Consider the following 23,251-nt stretch of genomic DNA (forward strand, 5'->3'; position numbering starts at 1 on the left):
CAACATATTTATTCGTCGAAACATTAGATTATATGGGAATAGTGCAAATAAACCTAAGAAGATCTGGATAGCTAGTTTTATATGAATATATTGAATGCTCAGTTTTTATATACATTTTGCCTCCGGGCAACTTCAAAAAGAACTGTCATCACTCATCAGAACTGCCGATAGGCCGTAAAAGGTTAAGAATTTAGAATGAATATTAACTAAAAATGTCATAAAGTTGATAAACCTTAAGGAAAATAACTAGTTCGTCTCAGAAAAATACAGAGAATACTTACGCTACCTTTATTATTTTCATGTAAGTATAAAAATATTGCACCATTTTTCATTTGTTTTCTCCGATAGTTATTTATTACAAATATTTTTATGTTTTGTTGAACTAAAATAGGCGTTTAGACTTTAAGTACGATTGCTTCTTACCACCAATAACATTTATGTAACGTATTTTGCATTAGCTGTGGATTTTAAAATAAACTTCTGCGACTTCACGATTTCATAACATAGGAAACCATTAATCACTAAAAACAGTCAGTGCTGTATGTATTTGCAGGAAAAGTGAGCCCCGAAGCGTATAAAACTCGAAAATGTACTCCAGACTCCATAATTGCGGTTGGAAAGGCATTCAAACTCGTCTCACGTCAGCAAAGAATTACAGCGCAAGTATATTGAAGAAAAAAGAAAATTTCCACGGAAAAGTTGCGCCGGGTAAAGTTCTCCATGGATTTATGTGCAGAAATGTTGAGCCTATTCCTGAATACAACATGACTGCATACTTGCTCACTCATGAGAAAACTAAAACGGAATATTTGCATCTAGAAAGAGATGACGCTAATAATGTGTTCTCAGTCGGGTTCCGAACTACCCCTCTAGACTCTATGGGTACTCCACACATTTTAGAGCATACAGTTTTGTGTGGGTCGGAGAAGTATCCAGTCAGAGACCCGTTTTTCAAAATGTTGAACAGATCTTTAGCTACATTCATGAATGCTTTAACCGGGCCAGATTATACATTTTATCCATTCTCCTCACAGAATGAGGTTGACTATAGAAATCTCCAAAAAGTGTATTTAGATGCAGTATTCAAACCAAATTTGCTACGGTTGGATTTCTTACAAGAGGGATGGAGGTTAGAGCACACAAATTTGGAGGATAAAAGCTCTAGCTTAAACTTTAAAGGAGTCGTCTATAATGAGATGAAGGGAGCTTTCTCTGAGACTAATTCACTATTTGGTCAGAAGTTTATCAACACTATTCTTCCACAAGGTACATATGGATATGTATCCGGAGGAGACCCACTGTGCATTCCAGAGTTATCTCATCAGCATTTAAAGAAATTCCATGCTACACATTACCATCCAAGTAATGCCAAAATATACTCCTATGGAAATTTCCCTCTAGAATCGAACTTGAAAATGCTAAACGAGACGTATCTGAACAACTATGAGTATTTAGACCCATCAAATACTGTAGTTCCACCACAAGAAAGATGGAAACAGCCTAAACATGCAAACATAAGCTGCCGAGTTGATCAGTATGGAGGTCCTATTGAAAAACAAAACCAAATTGCTATAGGCTTTGCTATGTCGGATATTACCAACATATTCGATACTTTCATGCTTACTGCCTTAGCTGAACTGATGATGATTGGACCCAACTCTGCTTTTTACAAAAGTCTGATTGAGAAGAATATTTCTGGAGGTTACAATGGTCTTACAGGTTATGATAACCAAATAAGAGACACCTTATTTGTAGTTGGATTGAGAGATGTTGAGACTTCAAACTTTGGAAAGATAGAAGATATTGTTAATAAGACCATTCAAGAAATACATGAAAAGGGTTTTGAAAAGGATCACATTGAGAGTGTACTTCACGGTTTTGAGCTGTCTATTAAGCATCAATCTCCTAAATTTGGGCTGAATCTGCTCTTCAATTTGATGCCTATGTGGAACCACAATGGATCTATCCTAGATGCCCTCAAAATGAACAGCTTGTTAAAAGAACTTAAGCAGAACTTGACAAAGCCAAGTTATATACAAGACACTGTTGAGAAATATTTCCTTCAAAACAACCATAAACTGGTAATGACCATGCAACCTGATCCTAAATTTGATGATGTATTTAATGAAGCTGAAATTAAACTGCTAAAGACCAAAACAGCAGCTCTCACAGATGAAGATAAGAAAGCTATATTTGAAGATGGAATAGCTCTATCAAGAGCTCAGAAGAAAGAGCAGAATTTAGATGTCCTGCCATGTTTGAAGCTAGAAGAAATTACAGTAACCAAAACAGCTCCACATATCAAACACACCATGTCTGGCACAGTTCCTTTGCAACTATTAGAGGCAAATACCAATGGAGTCACCTATTTCAAAGGTGTACTTGGTACTGAGAGCCTCAACAAGAAACAGTTGGAAATGCTGCCTTTCTTCAACTATATTCTTGACAAGTTTGACACAAAATCTTACAACTACAGAGAGTTTGATCAATACATCAGCAAATCTACATCTGGATTGACTGTCAACTGCCATATTACAGAGCATATTGATCAACCAGACCAATATGAACAAGGCACACTCATTTCAAGTCATTGTCTTGATGAGAATCTACCAAAAATGCTGGATATTTGGAAGGAAATTTTTGCCAAACCAAACTACCAGAATAAAGAAAGACTTGGCATGCTCTTGACAAACTACTGCTCTTCTTTGACTAGTGGAATCATTGATAGTGGACACGTATACGCCATGCAGATGGCAAAATCGCTGGTGTCTTCTGTAGACCAATGCAAGGAGCAACTTCAAGGCATACAACATGTTATTAACATGCAAGAAGTTCAGAAGAAATACAAAATTGATGAAGTGGGAAATATAATGGATGGTATCGCGTCAAAAGTCTTAAATGGGAACAATCTCAGAGCAGCTTTTCATTATTGCAATACAAACACAAATGTCCTCCCAGCTGTTGAAAAATTCTGCACAGAACTGTGTAAAGATTCCAAAGAGCTGAATCGAATTAACTGGATAGATTCAGAGAAAATGCCAAAAACGCAACGCGGAATTCAAGTCCTCATGAATATCCCAGTGAATTTCTGCTCAAAAGTCATTCCAACTGTAGGGTACACTCACCCAGACTATCCCAAGCTACGCGTACTGTCCAAATTCTTGACCTCAAAATACCTACATCCCATAGTCAGAGAGCAAAACGGCGCATATGGCGGAGGAGCTGCTCTATCGTTAGACGGAATCTTCAGCTATTACTCCTATAGAGACCCTAACTCCAGGACCACGCTTGACGTTTTTGACGAAACAGCAGAGTGGATGGCCAAAAATTCTTCCCTAGTTGATGATCAGAATTTATTTGAATCCAAACTATCTATTCTTCAGCAAATGGACCAACCTGTTGCTGAATACATGAAGGGGATTGACCTATTCCTCTTTGGATTATCTTACGATATTTGGAAGACGCAAAGGGAGAGAGTTTTGGCGGTTGACGCTAAGGATTTAATTGAGGTGTGTCAGAAATACTTGACCCCTGATAAATGGGCTGGAAAGTGCGTTATTGGTGAAGGTGCAGGACAACAGATAAGTAAGCAAGGCGAGACTTGGGAGAAACTTAGTGGACCTCAGCAGTAAAATAAAAGAAATTTGAATTTAGTTTCAATTTAAAAGGGATTTTGATATGAAATGCCTTAATAATGTATTTCAAAGTAATGTGGCTGTCTGAGAAGCATATAAGACTAGTGTCGCATTTGAGAATATCCGTGTGAAATAGAAAAGATATGAAACGTCTGCTAAGCAGAAACTTCCAAGTATTATACTTATTGGAGATTATCTTTATTGAATAATTAAGTACTGGTTCCTATCTAAGCCATCACCAGGAAGTATAAAGATACGTATTTTAATTTATAAATGTATGGTTCAATTTATTCATTGTTGTTCTAAAACTATTTTTCTCTGAAATACATATTGTAGTTGTTATTTATTACAGAGTATTTATTTGTGGAGTTTAAATACTGTTGTAAATAAATGTATTCTTCTTATTAACTGTTTTATTTCCTTTCAAAACTAATGTCGTGACGTCACGACGTGTAGGACATTGGACTAAAGCTAGGCCAATGAAGGCCGCACCGATCTACAAAATGATTCATTTGAAGACAAGAAACATTTCCTGAAAATGTATTCCAACTGAATCTTAAATCGGAATGCTAAAGTAGAAATTATAATGGCGCGTAGGTATGTGGTCGATAAATCGTACTATGCCTAAGGGATAAAGAATGAATGAACATTCTGAACGTTGCCGAGTTGTTGTGTCCAGTGAAGTTTGAATCCCTGAACTTTTGTTTACGTTCTTTATTCGTTACGTTGACCTTACATTAAGTGCTTATTGGAAAACTGCTACTTAACAAAGTTGTAACCTCTTGTCTGTGTTTGATAAGGATCCTGACCAAATCCTGACCAATTTTTATGCATTTTTTCCACTGGAACAACTTTTTTCATCGAGTGTGCTCATGTCGCCGCCGGTACCAAGTTACTACACAAATGAGCTGGATATTGTATGTCTTAATATATCATCAGTCTGCGGCAGTTAAAAGGTTGATCAGGAAGTTTAAACACACTCCAAGATAATACTTTATATACCATACCACCCATTTTTCTACTAAAAAAAATGTTGGTTTTAGATTATTGTTCTTTTTCCAGAGCTATGGCGTTACCAAAAGCATTCCAAACTCCAAAAGACTTCTTCGACGAATGCATCCCATTCTTAAAAGAATATCAATATTTATACAATTTCCCAAACACGGACATACTCGTACAAAACGTTTTGGAAAAAATAGAAGCAGTCAACTTTGAAAACGTGGACGTTTTTGACAAAAACTTCAAACTACCCGCATTTGACATTCTTCAAGATTTCTTTATGAAATTGGATCGTTTGAAAGCAACTCACAATGTGTTCGAAGAGATAAATGGTTTGGAGAATTCAGTTCAAGTGCCAGTAAGTCCGAAGAAGAGGCATGAAATAGTGTATTTGGCGAAAGAGGTAAAAGATGTTTGCGAAGAAAACGGATGCGATGTGGTTGTGGATTTTGGATCTGGATTGGTAAGATCACATGTAAATTAATTATTTTCATAAACCTTATTGCAAAGATATAAGGTTCATCAACGGTTAGCCAACCCTATGACCGCCAAAAACGTTAAGACGCGCGCGGCTACAACGCAATATCAACCTTCATGCATTCCGACAAGGTTTAGGCTGACGCGCCTGACACGATAGTGGCGTTCAACTTTGCTATTAGTACACCTGCTTTTCACAGATGTTTTCTGTGTCTGTGTAATTTACAAGGTGCTCATTTCAAAAATAATGTTGGACCGCAACGACCGGATGTTTTCGGAAATTCGCTTTCCCTTTTCATTCATTCTTTTAAAATTATGGCTACAGTCCAGTGGGTGTATTTCGCCAATATCAGGGTATTAGGAGCTTTAAATACAACTAAAATTGTACGGGTAGTACAAGACAGTGTACGGTGATATTATCAGCTCTTGTAAAGCAATAGCTGGACTTCACAAGTCGCACGTGGAATGCCGGCCGTTGACTCCAAAATGGTGGTAAACGCGTTTCAAGATAGATAGAACGTAAGACCTACAGTAAATAATAACTTACAATATCAGCATTGTCAGCCTAGATTTATTTGGCGGATACTATGCATGTACCTATAGGTACTATGGGACTAAATCGGTTTCTCCGATTTACTTGTTTATAACATATTTATTTTCTGTTCCAGGGCTACTTAGATCAGATAATCTTCGAAACATCGCACCTGAAAGTCCTAGGATTAGAATGCAACCTCTCTCACTACGTCGGAGCAAAGAAAAGACAAAGCAAATACCATGCCAACTCCACAGAAAACGTAAAATACATAAAACATACCATAAATGAAAATTCCGACTCGCAAATAGAAGAGTATTTAATAGATAAGTTTTTAAAATTTAACGGTTTTTGCATAGCCGGACTCCATGCTTGTGCCGATTTGACGGTCGTGGCCTTGGATTTGTTTATAAAAATGGAAAAGGCAAAGGTGATGGTCATAATGCCATGTTGCTATCATAAAATGGAACAGGAAAAGGGTAGATTTAGGAATTTTCCTTTAAGTGATTGTCTTAAGGAAGTTTTTGAGAAGGAGAATGGATTTGAGTATATGGCAGTGCCATTTTTGAGATTAGGAGCGCAGCCACCCTGCTTAGTTGAAGATAATTTAGAAGATTCGGTGTTTAATTTACTGGCTAGAGGAGTTTTACAATTATATGCAAAGAAACGTGAGTTAAAATATTATGGAAAACTTCGATCTTTTATCCGGTTCGAAGGACCATATCGTTACTCGTACGTTGAAATAATGCTGTGGTTTATTTTCAGATAATTGCAAATTAAGAAGAAACAAAAGAAAAGCTGTTAAAACGAAATCCATGGACAGAAACTTCGAGACTTACATACAAGATGCCTGCACTGGATTCCGTTTGTCCCACAATAGTGGACCTAATACGCTCAAGGATAAAGTAGATTCTCCAGAAGCAGGAGATTTAAGTATCGATTTAGACCAATTAAGATCGATTTGGAAGGATAATTCAAGCTCTATGGTTCAAAAGAAGGTCGCCATTTTTATTTTAATCCAAAATTGTTTGCAGCCAGTAATTGAGAACCTTATTTTGTATGATAGAATAGTTTATTTAAAGGAAAAGGGACTGAAAAATTGTCAGTTTAAAAGAATTGTAAATGAAAGAATATCCCCAAGGTGTTTAGCTTTATTGGCTTGTAAATAAAAACTATATTAACATTTGTATATAATATATTTTGTACTTTTGGAATGTTTTTACATTTTTATGACACTTGCAACTAAAAATAAATAAGTAGTCCCAATCAACACTGCATTCAGGGATTCATCAAATATATAAAATAAACTATTCATTGATCTTCTAATATTCGTGTTAAAAATACTACTTTAAACATGAGAGGGTTTTTACATTATAAGGAGCAGGCCAAATGAAAGTTTATCTGTGCTCTATCTACAGTATTATCTCACAACATTTTACACAAAATGTAACGTTTTTTCTGGCAGAGGTGCATAATCCATACCAGTGACTGGGGTACTTTCTACTATTATATTAGGTTTTCTTTTGACCATGCTAGTCCCATGCCTCCTTTTCATATGCTTATTGTAATTGGACCAATTTGTGAAATTCCTTTGACACAACTCACAACAGTAAGGTTTTACACCTGTATGTTGCCGTAAATGCAAATCTAAAATACTTTTAAAACGGAATGCTTTGCTGCAATACGGACACACAAATGGTAAGGAATCTGTATGTATAATTTCATGGGATTTTAGTTGTTTCCTGAGTCGAAAACGACGACAGCATTGAAGACACGAGTACGGCTTAAAATCATTATGGACTTTGATATGAGCTTTTAAACGAATTACGGTTTTAAAGTCGGCTTTACAGATTTCACATTGAAATGGACGGGCTTCTTCATGTGATGCTACATGGGCTGCTAAGTCACTTTTGTTATAAAACCCTTTACCGCAGCGGTCACATATGTGCGCTCTTTTCTTGGGACTTTTCTGTGTGTGAACAAGTAAATGACCATTTAAGCTGCCTTTATTTTTAAATGTCTTTTTACATATCACACATGTCAGGCCATCTGATGTGTCCGTGACTGCTATAGTACTACCTGCTCGATTTTTATAGTATAACTTTATATGTTGATTTAAATCATCTACATTTTGGAATTCAGAGTTGCAACCAGAGCATATGTTTTGGGACATTGAATGGACTTTTTTGTGTGAGGTAACTTTATTACCTGATGAAAATTTCGTATTGCAAATGTAGCATGATAGTTTTAAATACTTCCTATGCCGCTTCACATGGAGTAAGAATTTATCTAGTCGGAGAATGTTTGTGTTGCAATCTGTGCATTTAAATGCATTGCAGCATTCATGGTATGTCATCGAGTGTGTTTTAAACTCTTCTATGGTTGTAAATTCGCTTCCACACTTTGCACAAGTCCATATATAATCTTTCCATGTAAGTTGAGGTTTTTGTATGCGCTTTTTAACAGGTTTCTCAGAAACTTTAGTTAAATTACCCACAAGGACCACAGGTTCTTCTTTAATAGGAGTGTCCGGAGACAGCAGCTCTGTATTGTCATCATCTGATATACATTCTTCCTTTTTCACATTCTTATAGGTATTAATAAGTACCTGTTGGGCGTGTTCAACTTTTTCAACAAATTCATAGGCTTTATCTAGAGAATTGACACATATTAAACACACAGTTTTGGGAAGAACGTCCCTTTGAAATATAATCATTGAATTTGTGTTGACTCGGTTTAGTTTCTTAACAATATCAAGACGCCTAGTTATATCCGATTCCAAGTTGATAAGCTTTTCTATTGGTTTTATTTCGGCACAAAGACGGCAATGGGATTTGTCTGATTCGTTCATTTTGTTCCATCAAATATCACCTTTGTGATGATTAATCAAATAACGTTGGAGTCCAATTAATTAATAACATCCTAAAATTAATTTGGAAGTAATTCCGACTTTGTTTTGTTTAATACTTTTTTTTATTCTTATAAGAAAATACGGGGCCTTATTTTAGCCAATTTGACAGCTATTGTTTTATCGATTCATTTGATTCCGCTCGACTTTGGCTCGACTACTTTTCAAATAAATACTGTCTTATAAAAAACACGTAATAACGGTAAAATCAAATAATTACGGTATAGCCATTGGCTATTAATAGGAAGACGAGTTGAAAGTATTAATAAGAAAAAATTGTATCCATTTTTATTCCTAGTTAATCGATTAATCGTTAGTATCGAAACAACAAATAGGTCATGAATGTCATGATCAAAAGAAAAGTAAACGTCAAATGTCGTCCAAGAAACAAAAATAATTTATTAATTTCGCCTAATTTACGCATTAAACCGCAAAGAGTATGGAAAACGCTCATTGCCGATTGTGCGCCGAGTTAAAACCACTGGACAAACTCATTGACTTGCAATCTGAGGCCGACAAGTGGATTGAAATCGTGAAGAAGCTGAAAAGGCTTAACGCAAGGACATTAGGGTTGTTTACTGATGAAGTGCTGCCTAAAACGGTTTGTTTCGTGTGCGTCGGCTCTTTAGACAGAGCCTTTGAGTTTATTTTGAACGTGGAACACGCTCAGGAGATGTTGAACACCATATTAATGCGAAATGTTAAAAAGGAGGAACTGTCTGACGATTCTGACCGAGAGGAGGCTTTTTTGGAAGAGCAGGCGGAAACCATAGCGAACAGCATTAAAGTTAAACTTGAAATACTAGAATCAGAATCGGTAGCGCTCTCTGCACATCAAGGCGAACCGAAAAAGAAGAAGAAAACTACGAAATGTCGAAGTCTGGATTCCTTACCTCTTTCTCAACTTAAACTGACTTGGAAGGACTATTCCTGGACTTGTTCCTTCTGTGAAACGCAGTACAAGTCTGCTGAGGAGCTGAAGACCCACTCTATGCAGTACCATCACTGCTGCAATGCTTTTAAGTGTGGCGATTGTAACCTTAAGAAACAAAAGTTGGATAGTTTTTTAGTTCATGTTAAAAGGCACAGACGGAATCTGAAATTGTCTTGCTATGTGTGCCACAAAAGCTTTACGAAGCAGAATCAAATGAGTAATCATAAAAATGAGCATAGAACTTCAGAGCACATTTGCAAAGGCTGTAATACTTGCTTCCCTAATCTAGAAGAGTTAAATGAACATACGAGCATCTTTTATAGGGAGAAGAGAGCTCCTCGAATTGTCCCACCAGAGTTGGTCAGCGATGACCGTACTTGTGTCTTGTGTAAAAAGGAGTTCAAAAGCAAAGGGAGTTTAACGTCTCATCTTCTGACACATACGGATAGAAAACGGGATCACACCTGTGAAAAATGCGGGAAATGCTTCTTTAACAAGCAGAATTTAGCCGGACACATGCTCCTGCATGATGATACAAGACCATACAAATGCAAGATCTGCAAGTTCGGCTTTAAAACACTAGGCCAGCTACGGAACCATGTTGGAGTTCATGATGGCAACAAGCCACACTCTTGTGATCAGTGTGGCCGTTGTTTCCGTTTACCAAAACAGCTGAAATCCCACCAAATAGTACATACAGATGAGCTCCCTTACATCTGCTCGTACTGTGGTAAGAGCTTCCGATTCAAAACCATTTTAAACCAACATGTCCGTCAGCACACAGGTATTAAACCATATTCTTGCGAATTCTGCCAACGGGACTTCACAAACTGGCCGAATTATAACAAACATATGAAACGTCGCCACGGTATGGACATGGCGAAAAAGAAGCACACTCCGGAAGGTTTATACCCTATAAACCCCGCTACTGGTGAGGTAGTTATAACTCCGGAAACCATGGAAACTGCAGAATGGAAGAGGGAAATGCTGAGATCTCGGAGACCAGGTCGACCTAAGCAGAGCATGGAAACTGAAGGCCAGATGCCAATGGAGCAGATGCAAATGGAACCGATGCAAATAGAGCCAATGAATTTCAAGAGTGAAGCCACTGAAAGTCAGAATCAATAGCGGTTGGTAAGGGTATTAGGATTATTATATTCATGTTCAAAATTCATATGTTTGGTTCCGATGCCTACATTATTATTAGGTTTTCTAGCTACTTCCCTTGCTTTAGTATTATCTAGCTATAGATACATTAGGCAGCTAAAGCTATCTGATCAGCAATCGATGAGGCAATCGGATAAAAAGAAGTATTTATGTATTGAGAAAAAACACTTGGTGACAATGGAAAAACTTGCTGCCTGTCAGACACCTGCCTAATTCTAAAGTAAGAATGCTAAACACGAAGAATTCAGTACATTAACACGCTATTTCCTATCTCCCGCGATTGTTGTCCACTGTTTTTTTTCCTACTTTATAAAAATGGTTATTAGCTTATATGATACTTACGTTATTACGTCAAATTACGTTTCGTTTATGTTTAAATCAGAATTTATTCAGGACTCACATGCAAGCACTTGTGAGTCACTGGGTCACTGAGTCACGGGCTAAAAAAACGAGATTCTTCTTTCCTAATATACCTTATAAAAATAATTGTTAACTTATATGATACTTACGTTATTACGTCAAAATACGTTTCGTTTATGTTTAAATTAAAATTTATTTAGGACTGACATGCGAGTCACTGGCCCTGCGGAACTCTTAAGCATGACCCATAAACTGAGTCGCTGGCTCTGAATGGGTTAATGGGACAGCAATGTAATTACGCGCGTGTGATAAAAAGGTCGCCCATTATATTCTATTTTGGATCTTTATTTTGAGAAATCAAATAGAAAATGGCGGGTCAATGTACGAAATTTTTCGTGCTCAGCGTCCTTACTTTAAACTACTGGAGTTGACTCTCAAAGGCGACATGCGCTCAGTGTACACGCGCCTTTATATTATACACTTAATGTAGATTTATTACGAGCGGTATTTTTGTTAGTGGTTGTTAATTAGGAATAGGAACAAAATATTTAATTAAGGTATTGGTTTAGTTTCATAGCACAAATAAAATTTTTGGGAATCCTAATTTGATTGTATGAATACACAGATTATGCAGTCAACAGCAACTGTAAAAAACCTGAATTGTCTATATTTGTGTAAGACCTGACATTGTGTGTAGAGTATGTGATGGGTACAGAAGAGAATCAAATCTCCATATTATAATTTTGTTCTACATCGATAGTAATCCAGAGACAACTGCATAATAAGAACTGTCAACCTCCACAAAAAAGACATCCCTTATCATTTTGTTGAACAAAACTTACCTACAGATATCAGTTGCACGCGCGTGGAAATGTATGTAACACTTTTAGATCTTGCTGAGTGGCACCATCTAAATCGTATCTAAGAGACATGACAGTCGAAACATCTTTGTATGGCCATAAAGACCGACAGTCTGTTTATTTACATGTCTCTGGTCGAACTATAAGTGTATATGTTATAGGCAAACTCCGAAGCTCCGGCGCTCCTAGGTTGGACTGGTCAATCCTCAGGTCAGACTGAATGACTTAGTCAAAGCCCAAACAAATGTAAATTTTCGGCCTTTGACTAAACAATTTTCGTCAAACCTGGGAGAGACTAATTTGGTCAGGCAAACGTCAAAACACAATTTTATTAAATCGGGGTTTGACGAGTCAAACTCCGATATAGGTATGAAGTGTCTTATCTTCGTATATTTGGAAGCATTTTATCATTTAAGCAGCTTTCAAGTCTTAAGAACCGCTTAACTCTGCCAGTTCTGACACCTGATTGGTCAGCTTACGTGATTTTCACTTTTATATTTGAGATGCTTTGTGTGGCATTAGGCCCGCCTTTTGTACGATGTGCAATAAAGTATAAAATAAATAAATAAATGCTTTGGAATATACGGAGGTTAGTTTGTAAGATTAGGTATAAAAAAATAACATTTTTAAAATTTTGATGTTTATTGTTTTAATAATTTCTTAAGTAATTAAAATGGAAAATTAATAATTTTTCTGACATGGTGAGGCATTAACTTTAATGTTAATTGTTTTAATAATTTCTTAGGTAATTAAAGTGGCAAATTAATCATTTTTCTGACATGGTGAGGCATTAATGTTAATGTTAATTGTTTTAATAATTTCTTAGGTAATTAAAATGAAAAATTAATCTTTATTCTGGCATGGTGAGGCATTATGACATTTAGAATTGCACAATACATTAGATCTTTTACATTTGCATAATTTTGAAGAGCATTTTTTATTGCAGTGGCATTTTATAAAGCCTTGGCCACCAAATTTTGAATCCTTTGCACTGATTTCTCTAAGAGACAGCCGAACGTCAGGCACATCTTCGATCTTAAGAAATTTTTCTTTGCATTCTTTTATTTGATTCCTCGAAAAAAGTGTGTTTATTGTCCCGTGTTTCGTGCCTACTCTGTATAAACCATCATCTGTTTTATCTTGTATGATACCCAAAACATTTCGAGCATCTCCTTTGGCTCTGTCAAAGCTGGGAATAGGTAAGGTTACAGTTTTTCCAATCGCGATTGGCGGAAATTTTTGATCAGATAATTGTTTCATAATATCAGCCTGAGCTTGAAGACCTTCTATCGCCTTTTCTTTATTTTTTTTTATATTTTCTGTCTGCGCACAACGTATGCATGTAACTTTACTTCCGAAGCCTTCATAGTCTGCGCCAAGTGTGCTGTCAGTGCAAATAACATGCACGACCTGATTACAAATAATGCACGTATGTGCGCCGGAGCTCTCTTTTTGGCAAATACAACAAACGATGTCTGAAGAAGTTATCTCAACTGTTGGAGAGTTTATTTCCTTTCTTAATAGTGGCAACAATCCAGGAACTTTGTCAATATGGTGATCCTTATTTTTTTCTGTGACAGAAGTATCTTCTTTCACAGTTGACGACGACGGTCCAGGTATTTCCATCTCATTTCTTTGTACTAAAATAAAATTTATATAAGTAATTAATGGAATCAGGCGTTATTTTGCAGAAGTCCATCATAATATAAAATAGAAAAATATATAGCTACTTCCACACGAAAAATGACAAGTTAGTTATGCATTTGTTAAGTGCACCGCCCGCCCGCCCGCAATTTAATACAATACAAAGCGATACAATGCACCTGCACCACCACCACCGTTAACTTCTCTACACGTGTTTCGCCCCTACACGGGGCATCCTCAGCAGCAGTTAGACCGTTATTAGGGGCGAAACACGTGTAGAAAAGTTAACGGTGGTGGTACAAGTGCATTGTATCGCTTGCATTGCATTAAATTGGGGGCGGGCGGGCGGTGCACTTAACAACTGCATAACTTGCCATTTCTCGTGTGGAAGTAGCTAAATATTTTTCTATCTTATATTAAAATTCATATACTTAAGTACCTATTTAGCTAAATCAGATTACACTTGTAAATAGCAATTATAAGTGAGGGTGTCCCCACATAGCATTCGCCGGGCGTACGTGTTCTTGACGCGAACGCCGCGTAAGCGCCGCGACAACCCGGCGATTACGTCGCGTTTTATGAGCATGCAGTAATTGTACTGGCGTGCACTTACCACGGTGAGATGGCAGACAAGTGCGGGCCTATTTTATAATTTAAAAAAAAACTTCGCGTTGCATTGCAGCTGCCTGACTGACGCACTATGGGCCGGCCGGCCGCTCATAGAACGCGACGCAAGCGTACCGTTTGCGCAGCGCTCGCGTCGCGTAATTTATGTTCGAGGAACGCCTACTCTCAGCTGACATTTAAAAATATAGTAATTTGAAACGGTTTTTGTTGCTACTTACTAGTGTCATCAGTATTATTCTGCTTCTCACCAGACGAGTTAATAGCGTTTTCTAACTCTTCCTCGGTCTGAAGAACCTTTTTTATTGAATCTGGTAGTGTTTCAATTTCAACATGAGCTTTTCGTCCTAAAAAAAAAGAATTCATAAAATGTTAAGTTTATTCTATTTTCGCAGTTAAACTATTAGATGGTTTGGTCATGTTGAAAGGATGAATGAAAGGACTTTCTCATAGTAAGTTTCGGCTAGCTACCCGTTACACCCTGTAAGGGCATGTTCAGATTCTTGACCCGCGTCGTATCGTACCCGCGCAGAACCCGCACACGCGTTGTACTGTACGCGCGCTCGCCCCGCGGCAGCCCCGCGCACAGCCCGCGCACAACCCGCGCACAGGCGCGGGTCAAGCGCGGGGCGGGCGCGGGTGGACTTCGATAAATTCAATTTGAGATCTAATTGAAGTGTCATAAGACTCAAATTACATACAACACAAAGGGGCTTAGACGCGGCTTAAACGCGGGTGCTGATACGCTGGGCGAGCGCGAAGCGGGCGCGGGTCATCAGAACGCGCCCTAATATACTCACCAAACATCACTTCAAATGGCGATTGTTTTATGCCATGATGGTGCGCAATTTTTCTTCAGTTGACAGAATCGGAGGCCCTCACTCCAACGATTAGTTTTATTATCTTCCATCCATGCGAACAATATTTGCTGTACATGCTGATTTGCACGCTCCACGCTTCCCTGACTTTGAGAATGACGTGGTTTGCCATGCACTATGGACAATTCGGGCCACATTACTTTTAACTCTTCTACGACACGGTTGGCGAATTCTCGTCCGTTGTCTGATTGAAGCACAGAAGGCGCACCTATAGTACAAAATATATCAAGGAGATTGTGCGCTACTTCCTGTGCTGTTTTTGTGTGTAGGGGACGAAGAATCACAAATTTTGTCAAATGATCTTGGTAGTTTAAAATATACTTGTAATCACGGTCAGGACACGTCTGCATGTCTACAAGATCCACTTGTCCCCGTGCGTGAGTCTCTTTAAATAATAACGGTTTAACGACGAGTCCCTTTTTAGGCTGACTCTTTTTCTTGTGACACGTTTCACATAAATCCAAGTAATAGTTTACGCACTCTTTTGTGACATTTGCATACTTTTTATTTAAAGCTTTCAATGTGAGATCTCTACCACCATGACCACATTCCTGATGAGCACATTCAATCACATCGAATAACTCGTCATCCGTAACGTAGTATTGTATATTTTTTGTATCTGACAATGGCTTAATCAATTTTTTTTCGTCCCCAAAACAAACAACGTCGTAGCGTTTGAGACGGCGATACTGCAAAGACGTTTTCTTTTCAGCTACTTTAGCGGATTCTACCTCACTGATAATCTGCTCATACAACTGTTTGTTTTTTATGTGAAATGAACACTTATTTTTATTCAAATTAGAAATTTTCTCTTTAAACTTTACTTTTAAAGCTTCTTTATCCACGTTTTTAGTAACAACAACACCGTTTGATTCACTCATCTTCAATTTTACACAATTACACGCCCGCACGCTCAATGAACGAACATGAAATGACAAAACAATCGGTCGGAACACCGCGAGAGACATTATGAACCTGTTTAAACATGTTCAGATCAACGTTTGACCGAGTTTTGCAGTCGCTTCTAGGATTGACTAGGCCAAAACCGAAACAGAATAATTTACTTTCGACGTTTGACTGAAAAGTTAGGAGCTCCTGGGTTTGACTAAAAATACTTCAGGCAAAGGGCGAAATTGAAATGTATTTCGGGGATTGCCTGATGGCTTTGGCCAAACCTAGGATAAACCAGTCCTTCCGCGAAGAGACTGTGTATCGGACTTTGACTATAACATATGTATTTGTAAGAACAAAATACACATACATTAACACATTCACTGCCGGGAACCTACCTGGTGGGCGCTCGTGAACTTTGTTCAGATGCCGGACAATCCGCCCATGTTTTGTACGCAGCTATAGACCACCGGTTTCTGGGGTAGTGCGCCGTTTTTTGTCTGGCAGTGAATATGTTAACTAATTGAGGCTTGTAAAGCTTTGGGAATAAGGAGGTTAGGGTAATATTTATGGACCTAGGGGTGGTATTCCACCTGTCCAATTTCTTGGTACAATTTCCATTGCTTCTCACTTTCATTAACGCATTCACTGCCAGGGGGCGTGGCCTAGGAACAAACTTATATGACAGTGAACGCATATATGCGTCGGTGGCAGTGAATGCGTTAAGCAAAATGTGAGACGCAAATACACATTGAACCAAGAAATTGGACAGGTGTATTACCACCCTAACAGGAAAAACAGATCACTTTACTTGCACTGACGCTAACATCCCTAAATACTAGTTCAAGGGCAAGCGCACCAACGACAAGTCGGGCAGATGACAATACACTTTCTGTTTATAGTTGCAGGATTGGGAAACAGTAAATATATTAAACATTGGCGCCTTAATTTTAAATAATATCAGGCATTACTTGAATGACGACACATGCGTCACGTTGAAACCAGTACAATACTATTTTTCTATTTAGTTTAGACATATTTTGTTTTAAAAAAAATATAGTAAGTAATAATAAGGGTTTTCTAAATCGTTGCCGAAAGTTATTTTGCCACACAAACTTTTCGCATAATTTCATTTAGACGAATGAACGTGCAACTCGACACAATACATGTTCTTCCCAATGTAACGGTTACAACCATAGATTTGGACAAGAACATAGATACACTTTATGAAACACTACGTTTTAGGTAGCAATATGACATTCTAGTCTTTCTACGATTAATATGTACAAAACATAAAATTGTTTTTGTATGTTAACATCTGACGATGAAATAAAGTCTATGCTGGCGCTTGCCGGCCGCTGGCAGACGTCAAGGATTTTGGCACTTATGGGGTTTATCAAAAATAAAACACAAAATTAGCAAAATGAATGGCACATTTATATTTAATTATAATTATTCATTTTTATAATTAGACCTTTTGTTATATTTTAAACTATGCATTTGATTGGAACAGATCAAATGCTTCACGAGTCGGAAACGAACGTCTCCAGGACGATGCGTAGTGCCTTCTGAGCCACAAACAAGTCAAAAAGAAACTTAAACATAATCTAATTGGAAGATAAAGTCAACTAAACTAAACTAAAAGGGTGAACTAAGTTAAAACTAAGTTATTTGAACTCGACGCAAGCGAAAATCGCGGTATGTCTTCATATAACGCAGTCAAAAGACCTTACATCTATATAATACATTTTAGAACGAAATATACCTCTTCGTAACATCTAACGTATGAAACAACTATTAATTTTATACTTTACACATAATATAATTACTATACCAGTACAAATTATAATTGTCACACAATACTCGTTGGGTGTTACGAAGAGATGGGCTTATAAAGATCGTCATGATACGGTACAAAATAATTAATAATAATTTATTATGCTTAAATGAAACCAGCCAATAGCGAATGTAAATAAAGTATGGCCGATATTGAGCGAAGTATTTACATTATGCATTCACCGGGGATACCGAAATACTTTGGGAAACTAATAAATAGAGTTATATACCTTACACAAACAAATATACCTACTATAATAAATTTAAATTCGTAATATTTTCCACTGTATACGTAAATCACGACAATGTGTCGTCACTGGCAATAATATATATTTTTACAATTTAATTCACGTGAGATCAAATAACAAAATAATTGTATTATGAAAATAATTATTCATCATATAATTTGATTATTACGCTCTTATACTTTTACAATAATAATTTAAGGCGAGTTAGAATTAATTGTGGTTACAAACGTTTATATCTTGTTCTATTAATTTATGTTTGAACTAGAACGCTCCACCATCAATTCTAACGTGTATTTTAATTAATTGTAAATGCAACAGTACGATATATAACTCTTTTTATTACACAATAAAAAGGTAACTTACAACAATTTCGTTTAGTTGCCTCATCTCCGATAGCTACCGAATAAAAACTAAAAAACGTGTATAAAAAAATAACTACGAAATTCGTAGAGCTCCAAAAATCACTGGAGTCCTCAACTAAGTACGATCTTAAGTTAGCGGCCTATGCAGCATGCTCGATTTAGCATGCTTAGAAATCATCAAACGTGACTTACAATAAAAAAATCACGTCAAGAATCCCGAGTACATTTTCGAGTATTTTATTGTCAAGCGATTTTTGGTGAGAGCAGTGGCGAATAACTAAAGAGGGGAGGGCCTAGAACACGCATTTACAAAAACAAAAATGAGTATTATAGGCGTCGTCTGAAAAATGTACTCGGAACTCCGCCTACACTACGCTTATGGCAGCAAAAAAGAACTTTAAAATCGTAATTAAAAATATCTTTTTTCCGTATATCCTATCAATTACACTATATATACCTATACATACGCTAGGCTAGTAATGTACAATTCTGCTGTCTTTGGGGTGAAGACATTTTTAATCTCGTTTCTGGGGATGTGTGTTTAGAAAACTATCCTTTTTACACTTAGTATAGTCCGAGGTAAATGCCGCTACTTTCTTTGGGACATATGCATCATTTGGCCTTCTTATGTACCAATTATATATGAGAGTACCAAGTCACTGACAAAAACAAACAAAAATACCTAATACAGATGAACTTGCAGAAAAAAATACAAATAAAAACATGCTTTCTATTTTTCTCCAATATAATAAATACAAATTCATCTGTAATAGGTTTTGAACTAGCCATACACAAAACAAACATAAAAAATGTACAGGTATACAAAATAAAGACGATTACTTTTTTGACAACAGTCCAATTTAACCCAATATTTAAGTACAGAGATTTTAAAATGACTTTAGTAACTCGTCACTGGGTAAAAAAAATAAAAACCGTTTTTTATCAAAAAATATTAAAGCAACTATGTGTGTATCTTTATAATTTCTAGATTTTAAATACAAATATATTTTGCTAAAGTGCCATATGATTTAATAACAACACTTTATAATTTACAAAGAAATACAACAAAAACACAATATAAATAAAAAAATATTTCAAATTCTAATTAACGTATTTGATTATATTTATTTGTTTTTTTCTAAATATTCAAGATTAAAAACATGTCAATAGCCAATAAGATTCATTTACAAACTTATCGCAATGGCCTTCGATCAAAAATATATAAACACGTTAAGCCCGCTTTTTGTTAAGGTTTTTATCAATCAAACCATCGCATTCTGACATCTGCCACAAACGTATTTGCAGAAATATTGTTACGCAAAACAAACTTGGTCTTTAATATTTCAACATTGCTATACCCGATATAGTCTAATTAGCAATTTTTATAACGACACGTATGCGTTCCTGGCATTTAACACCCGATTTCAAACCGATATTTCAAGTGAAGAAAACCTAAACTCATATTTACATATAACTGACCGATCCGCCGTTCCGACACGTTTGATTTTAAACTTAAATTAATTAAAGAAATACACACATAGTCGTCAAGAGCGAGGGCAAGCCTATACATTAGCATTTAGCACTCGAATGATGCTCTAATCCGGCCAATATTTAGGGTCCACCCCTGTGCCTTCAAGGCTTAAATCATAGCACGAGATACTAACACAGTCCCTTAGTAAAATACATTAGTGTTCAGTAATCTATTTAAATTAAGTTTACCGTGACAATGATATATGGCTATAGGTTATCCTTGTCACTAACTACATTTAAATAGCTTCGTTGGCTACCTCAAACTTCAAAACAATATACTTCATTTGCAACTCGTCTCATTGAGAAACTTCGAAATGCACTTCAAATATAATCAGAGAAAAATAATGTTAACTTAATAAAAATACACTAGATGGCATTTTAGGGTGCCCGGTGTCTAAACAGTGACATTCAGTGTATTTTTTTTGTTAGAATTTACTATTTCTTTTAATTCCGTAGTGTTATCAAAACTTTATACACAGATTTTTTTAAATGCGAACGCACATGTGCGTTTTCGGCACTGATCACCTTCCCGCTCGTCTTAGCAAGCACTACGTCTTAATACTTTAGTATTACGCATTTCAAAGTGCATTCGAAAGTCGCACCAAACAAGACGAGCGACAATGCCTCGCCTGGAGTTGGCCAGCCTCGGCTACGACTGACCTTCAACCTTAACGTGTAGGCAGTAAGGTTCTTGTCAGGCAGTTAGAGGGGTGCGGGTGTGCGGGGCGGCGCGCGCGGCCGGCGTCGCTATTGCGGCGCGGGGCCCGACGGCGGCTGCCCGGGCAGCTGGCCCATGCCCTGAAAATAAAACCATTACTTAATAAAAAATAATAATAAAAATTATTTATTTTCAGATTCCTCCGATCCATAGATTGTTAGTTACAAGACACTTATAAAACTACATTAGTAAACTATCTTATATTACAGGTTTCATACAAATATCTATTTCTTAGGTCGTATGATATGGAGTTCGGTATAACGGCGGAGAATATCCGAATCCCACTTAGCTTTCATCAATAGTACATTGTGCAACGAGGGGGTAGGGAAGTAAGTGAGATTTTGGATACGAGGGCGGTAAATAAGGACCCGAATTTGCAATATTATTACCCCCAGAGTTCCACACAATGTTTTTCATCACACTTGCGAAGAAAAAACTAAATTTTAAGCGGAATAATTCTTAAATACGGTGACGTATCAAACACTCGTCCGCCATTTTGTAATTTCTTGACAGGTTAAGCATCGAAGGCACAGACCTATTCGGCATTCAGCCACGATTGAAAATTATGTAAAAATATTTTAAACGGCTGTTAAATTAATCAAATTTAGTAATTTTAAACATAAACAAAAATATTAAATTATAAACGTCAGTATTTTAAAAGTAAAACTCATTTATGCTACTTGGTTTGTATGAATAAGTGACATAACTCCCTAGGGAGTTATATCTTTTTTTCACAATACATAACTTCCGCGGGAACAAAATAGGCCTTTGTCCTTCAGTACACTTGCATGAAATAAGATCTTTTTCGAGCAAGTGTGATGAAATAGTTATTTGTGTCCCAAGGGAGGAAAAGTAGGAAATTACGTGCTGCGTGTAAAATTATTACCCGAGCCGAAGGCGAGGCTGGCAAACACGCGGGATGGAACGTCCTACGTTTCCTCCCGTGGTACACATACTATTTTTCCGCCCGGAGGGCAGAAAAAATAAATGATTCTAATAGAGATTAAAACACAAAATATTACTTTGCTAATCCGCGAAAAGATAACGTGCTACTGAATCAGTGCCAACCCGCTATACTTACTTGCGTTGAGTTTTATACATAAACATCGGTGCTGGATTGTTATATTTATTTGCGTATTTATTTTTACGGTGGAAGGATGGGAACATGTAAGTATAGCGGGATAGGTAGCACTGATTGACTAGCACGTTCTCTTTTCGCGAATTAGCAAAGTAATATTTTGTGTTTTAATTAATATAGATTTTCCGCAAAGTGACGCATGATTCTATTCGTTATGTAATAGACAGGTAGTGTAAGAAAAAAACCTAATCTCCAATTCGGTTTGGTGGTAACTACTGGGATTTTTTCTGAGTGTGACGTTGCCTATAACACCTGGACCTTTTGTCAAGGGCGCTTACGTCGCACTGCGTAGCGCAGCGCTATAGGAGCATCGTTCATAAAGGCGTAAGCGCCATTGACCACAAGGTCCCTTTCAATAGGTAAATAACGTCACAATTACACGACCGAACAAACAAATCAGTCAAAAAAACCGCCGCGCTTCTTATGCAGTTGATTCCGGTACCACTGGCAGTAATATAATCGAAAATAAAAACCGGCCAAGACCATGTCGGGCCACGCTCAGTGTAGGGTTCCGTAGTTACTCTTCCGTCACAATAAGCTAAACTGGAGCTTAAAGTATAGTAAATTGTTAACCAAGGGATGAAACGGTACCTTTCACCTGAGTTAAACAAATAGGCAAATTTGCATAATCAGTACCTAATTAAAGTAAGTCTTTTTACTATGAAGGGAAAACTTTTTGCGATAACTCAAAAACAGCTAAACTGATCATGTCCGCTATAGTTTTCATTTAATGTCTTTCTTAAGCTTTACTTCCACGATTTTTTCCATATTTTTTGGACCTATGGTTCAAAAGTTAGAGGGGGGGGACACATTTATTTTTTCTTTCGGAGCGATTATCTCCGAATATATTCACTTTTTCAAAAAATGTTTCTTGAAAACCCCTATTAGTTTTGAAAGACCTTTCCAACGATACCCCACACTCTAGGGTTGAAGCGAAAAAAAAAATTTCACCCCCACTTTACGTGTAGGGGAGGTACCCTAAAAAAAATTAAATTTTTAGATTTTATTGTACGACTTTGTCGGATTTATTGATTTATATATCCATGCCAAATTTCAGCTTTCTAGCACTAACGACCACTGAGCAAAGCCTCGGACAGACAGACAGACAGACAGACAGACGGACATGGCGAAACTATAAGGGTTCCTAGTTGACTACGGAACCCTAAAAAAGAGTGCTAGAGTAGATAAAGAATAAGTATTGAACTCACCGGCATGGGTTGGTAGTGGTGGAGGGGAGCGGCGAGCAATTTGGGCGCCTCTTCTGCTTTCTCTTCCTCGCGCCGTTTCAGACATGCGGCTTTGGGGTTCAGGTTACGTTCTGTAAGGAAACAAACAAAGGAATTAACAACAGTCAAGCCAGTGGCCATAAGGGTAATGAAGACGGTGTGGGAACTTGCATATGAGTTTCGTTATTTGATGGAAATGTGAAAACACGCATACGATTTCTCACACCAAGGGCCTTTATATGGCTCAATATACAGCCACGGACTTGGTACACAAAGTAATATGT

At 37.1% G+C, this 23,251-nt stretch overlaps 6 protein-coding genes across 19 annotated transcripts in view; 3 read left to right on the top strand and 3 right to left on the bottom strand.

Annotated features, from left to right (window-relative positions):
• The first annotated feature begins 127 nt into the window (after window positions 1-127).
• On the top strand, window positions 128-4,039 carry LOC133532222 (presequence protease, mitochondrial). The gene is made up of 2 exons (XM_061870796.1): window positions 128-301; window positions 554-4,039. The coding sequence occupies exon 2, from the start codon at window positions 588-590 to the stop codon at window positions 3,630-3,632; it is 3,045 nt and encodes a 1,014-aa protein (XP_061726780.1). The 5' UTR covers window positions 128-301; window positions 554-587; the 3' UTR covers window positions 3,633-4,039.
• A 911-nt stretch (window positions 4,040-4,950) lies between these two features.
• Window positions 4,951-6,829, top strand: LOC133532225 (uncharacterized). 2 transcript variants are annotated; one of them, XM_061870799.1, is made up of 3 exons: window positions 4,951-5,097; window positions 5,780-5,905; window positions 6,409-6,829. In XM_061870799.1, exons 1-3 carry the CDS (start codon window positions 5,064-5,066, stop codon window positions 6,810-6,812), a joined length of 564 nt encoding a protein of 187 aa, XP_061726783.1. In that variant the 5' UTR covers window positions 4,951-5,063; the 3' UTR covers window positions 6,813-6,829. The 2 variants fall into 2 exon arrangements, with proteins under 2 accessions (XP_061726783.1, XP_061726784.1); XM_061870800.1 differs by lacking the exon at window positions 4,951-5,097 and having other exon boundaries at window positions 5,768-6,311.
• LOC133532224 (gastrula zinc finger protein XlCGF46.1-like) lies at window positions 6,779-8,703 on the bottom strand. The gene has a single exon (XM_061870798.1). The coding sequence runs from the start codon at window positions 8,492-8,494 to the stop codon at window positions 7,079-7,081; it is 1,416 nt and encodes a 471-aa protein (XP_061726782.1). The 5' UTR covers window positions 8,495-8,703; the 3' UTR covers window positions 6,779-7,078.
• A 164-nt stretch (window positions 8,704-8,867) lies between these two features.
• On the top strand, window positions 8,868-11,886 carry LOC133531934 (zinc finger protein 121-like). Its single transcript, XM_061870371.1, has one exon. It carries the CDS (start codon window positions 8,991-8,993, stop codon window positions 10,611-10,613), a length of 1,623 nt encoding a protein of 540 aa, XP_061726355.1. The 5' UTR covers window positions 8,868-8,990; the 3' UTR covers window positions 10,614-11,886.
• Window positions 11,887-13,395: 1,509 nt separating this feature from the next.
• On the bottom strand, window positions 13,396-15,920 carry LOC133531935 (KRAB-A domain-containing protein 2-like). The gene is made up of 2 exons (XM_061870372.1): window positions 14,362-15,920; window positions 13,396-13,512 (listed from the first exon to the last, which is right to left on the bottom strand). Exon 1 carries the CDS (start codon window positions 15,897-15,899, stop codon window positions 14,952-14,954), a length of 948 nt encoding a protein of 315 aa, XP_061726356.1. The 5' UTR covers window positions 15,900-15,920; the 3' UTR covers window positions 13,396-13,512; window positions 14,362-14,951.
• Window positions 15,921-17,324: 1,404 nt separating this feature from the next.
• The window catches only part of LOC133531916 (protein daughterless), a 136,716-nt gene continuing 130,789 nt past the window's right edge, over window positions 17,325-23,251 (bottom strand). For all 13 annotated transcript variants that reach the window (XM_061870341.1, XM_061870333.1, XM_061870335.1 and 10 more), the window contains 2 exons: window positions 22,950-23,059; window positions 17,325-20,683 (listed from right to left, as the gene is read on the bottom strand). In XM_061870341.1, coding sequence (XP_061726325.1) covers window positions 20,633-20,683; window positions 22,950-23,059 — 161 coding nt within the window. In that variant the 3' untranslated portion in view covers window positions 17,325-20,632. The remainder of the gene's footprint in view (window positions 20,684-22,949; window positions 23,060-23,251) is intronic.

Source organism: Cydia pomonella, chromosome 26 (assembly GCF_033807575.1).
Source record: "Cydia pomonella isolate Wapato2018A chromosome 26, ilCydPomo1, whole genome shotgun sequence".
In the NCBI taxonomy this organism is placed as follows: Eukaryota; Metazoa; Arthropoda; class Insecta; order Lepidoptera; family Tortricidae; genus Cydia; species Cydia pomonella.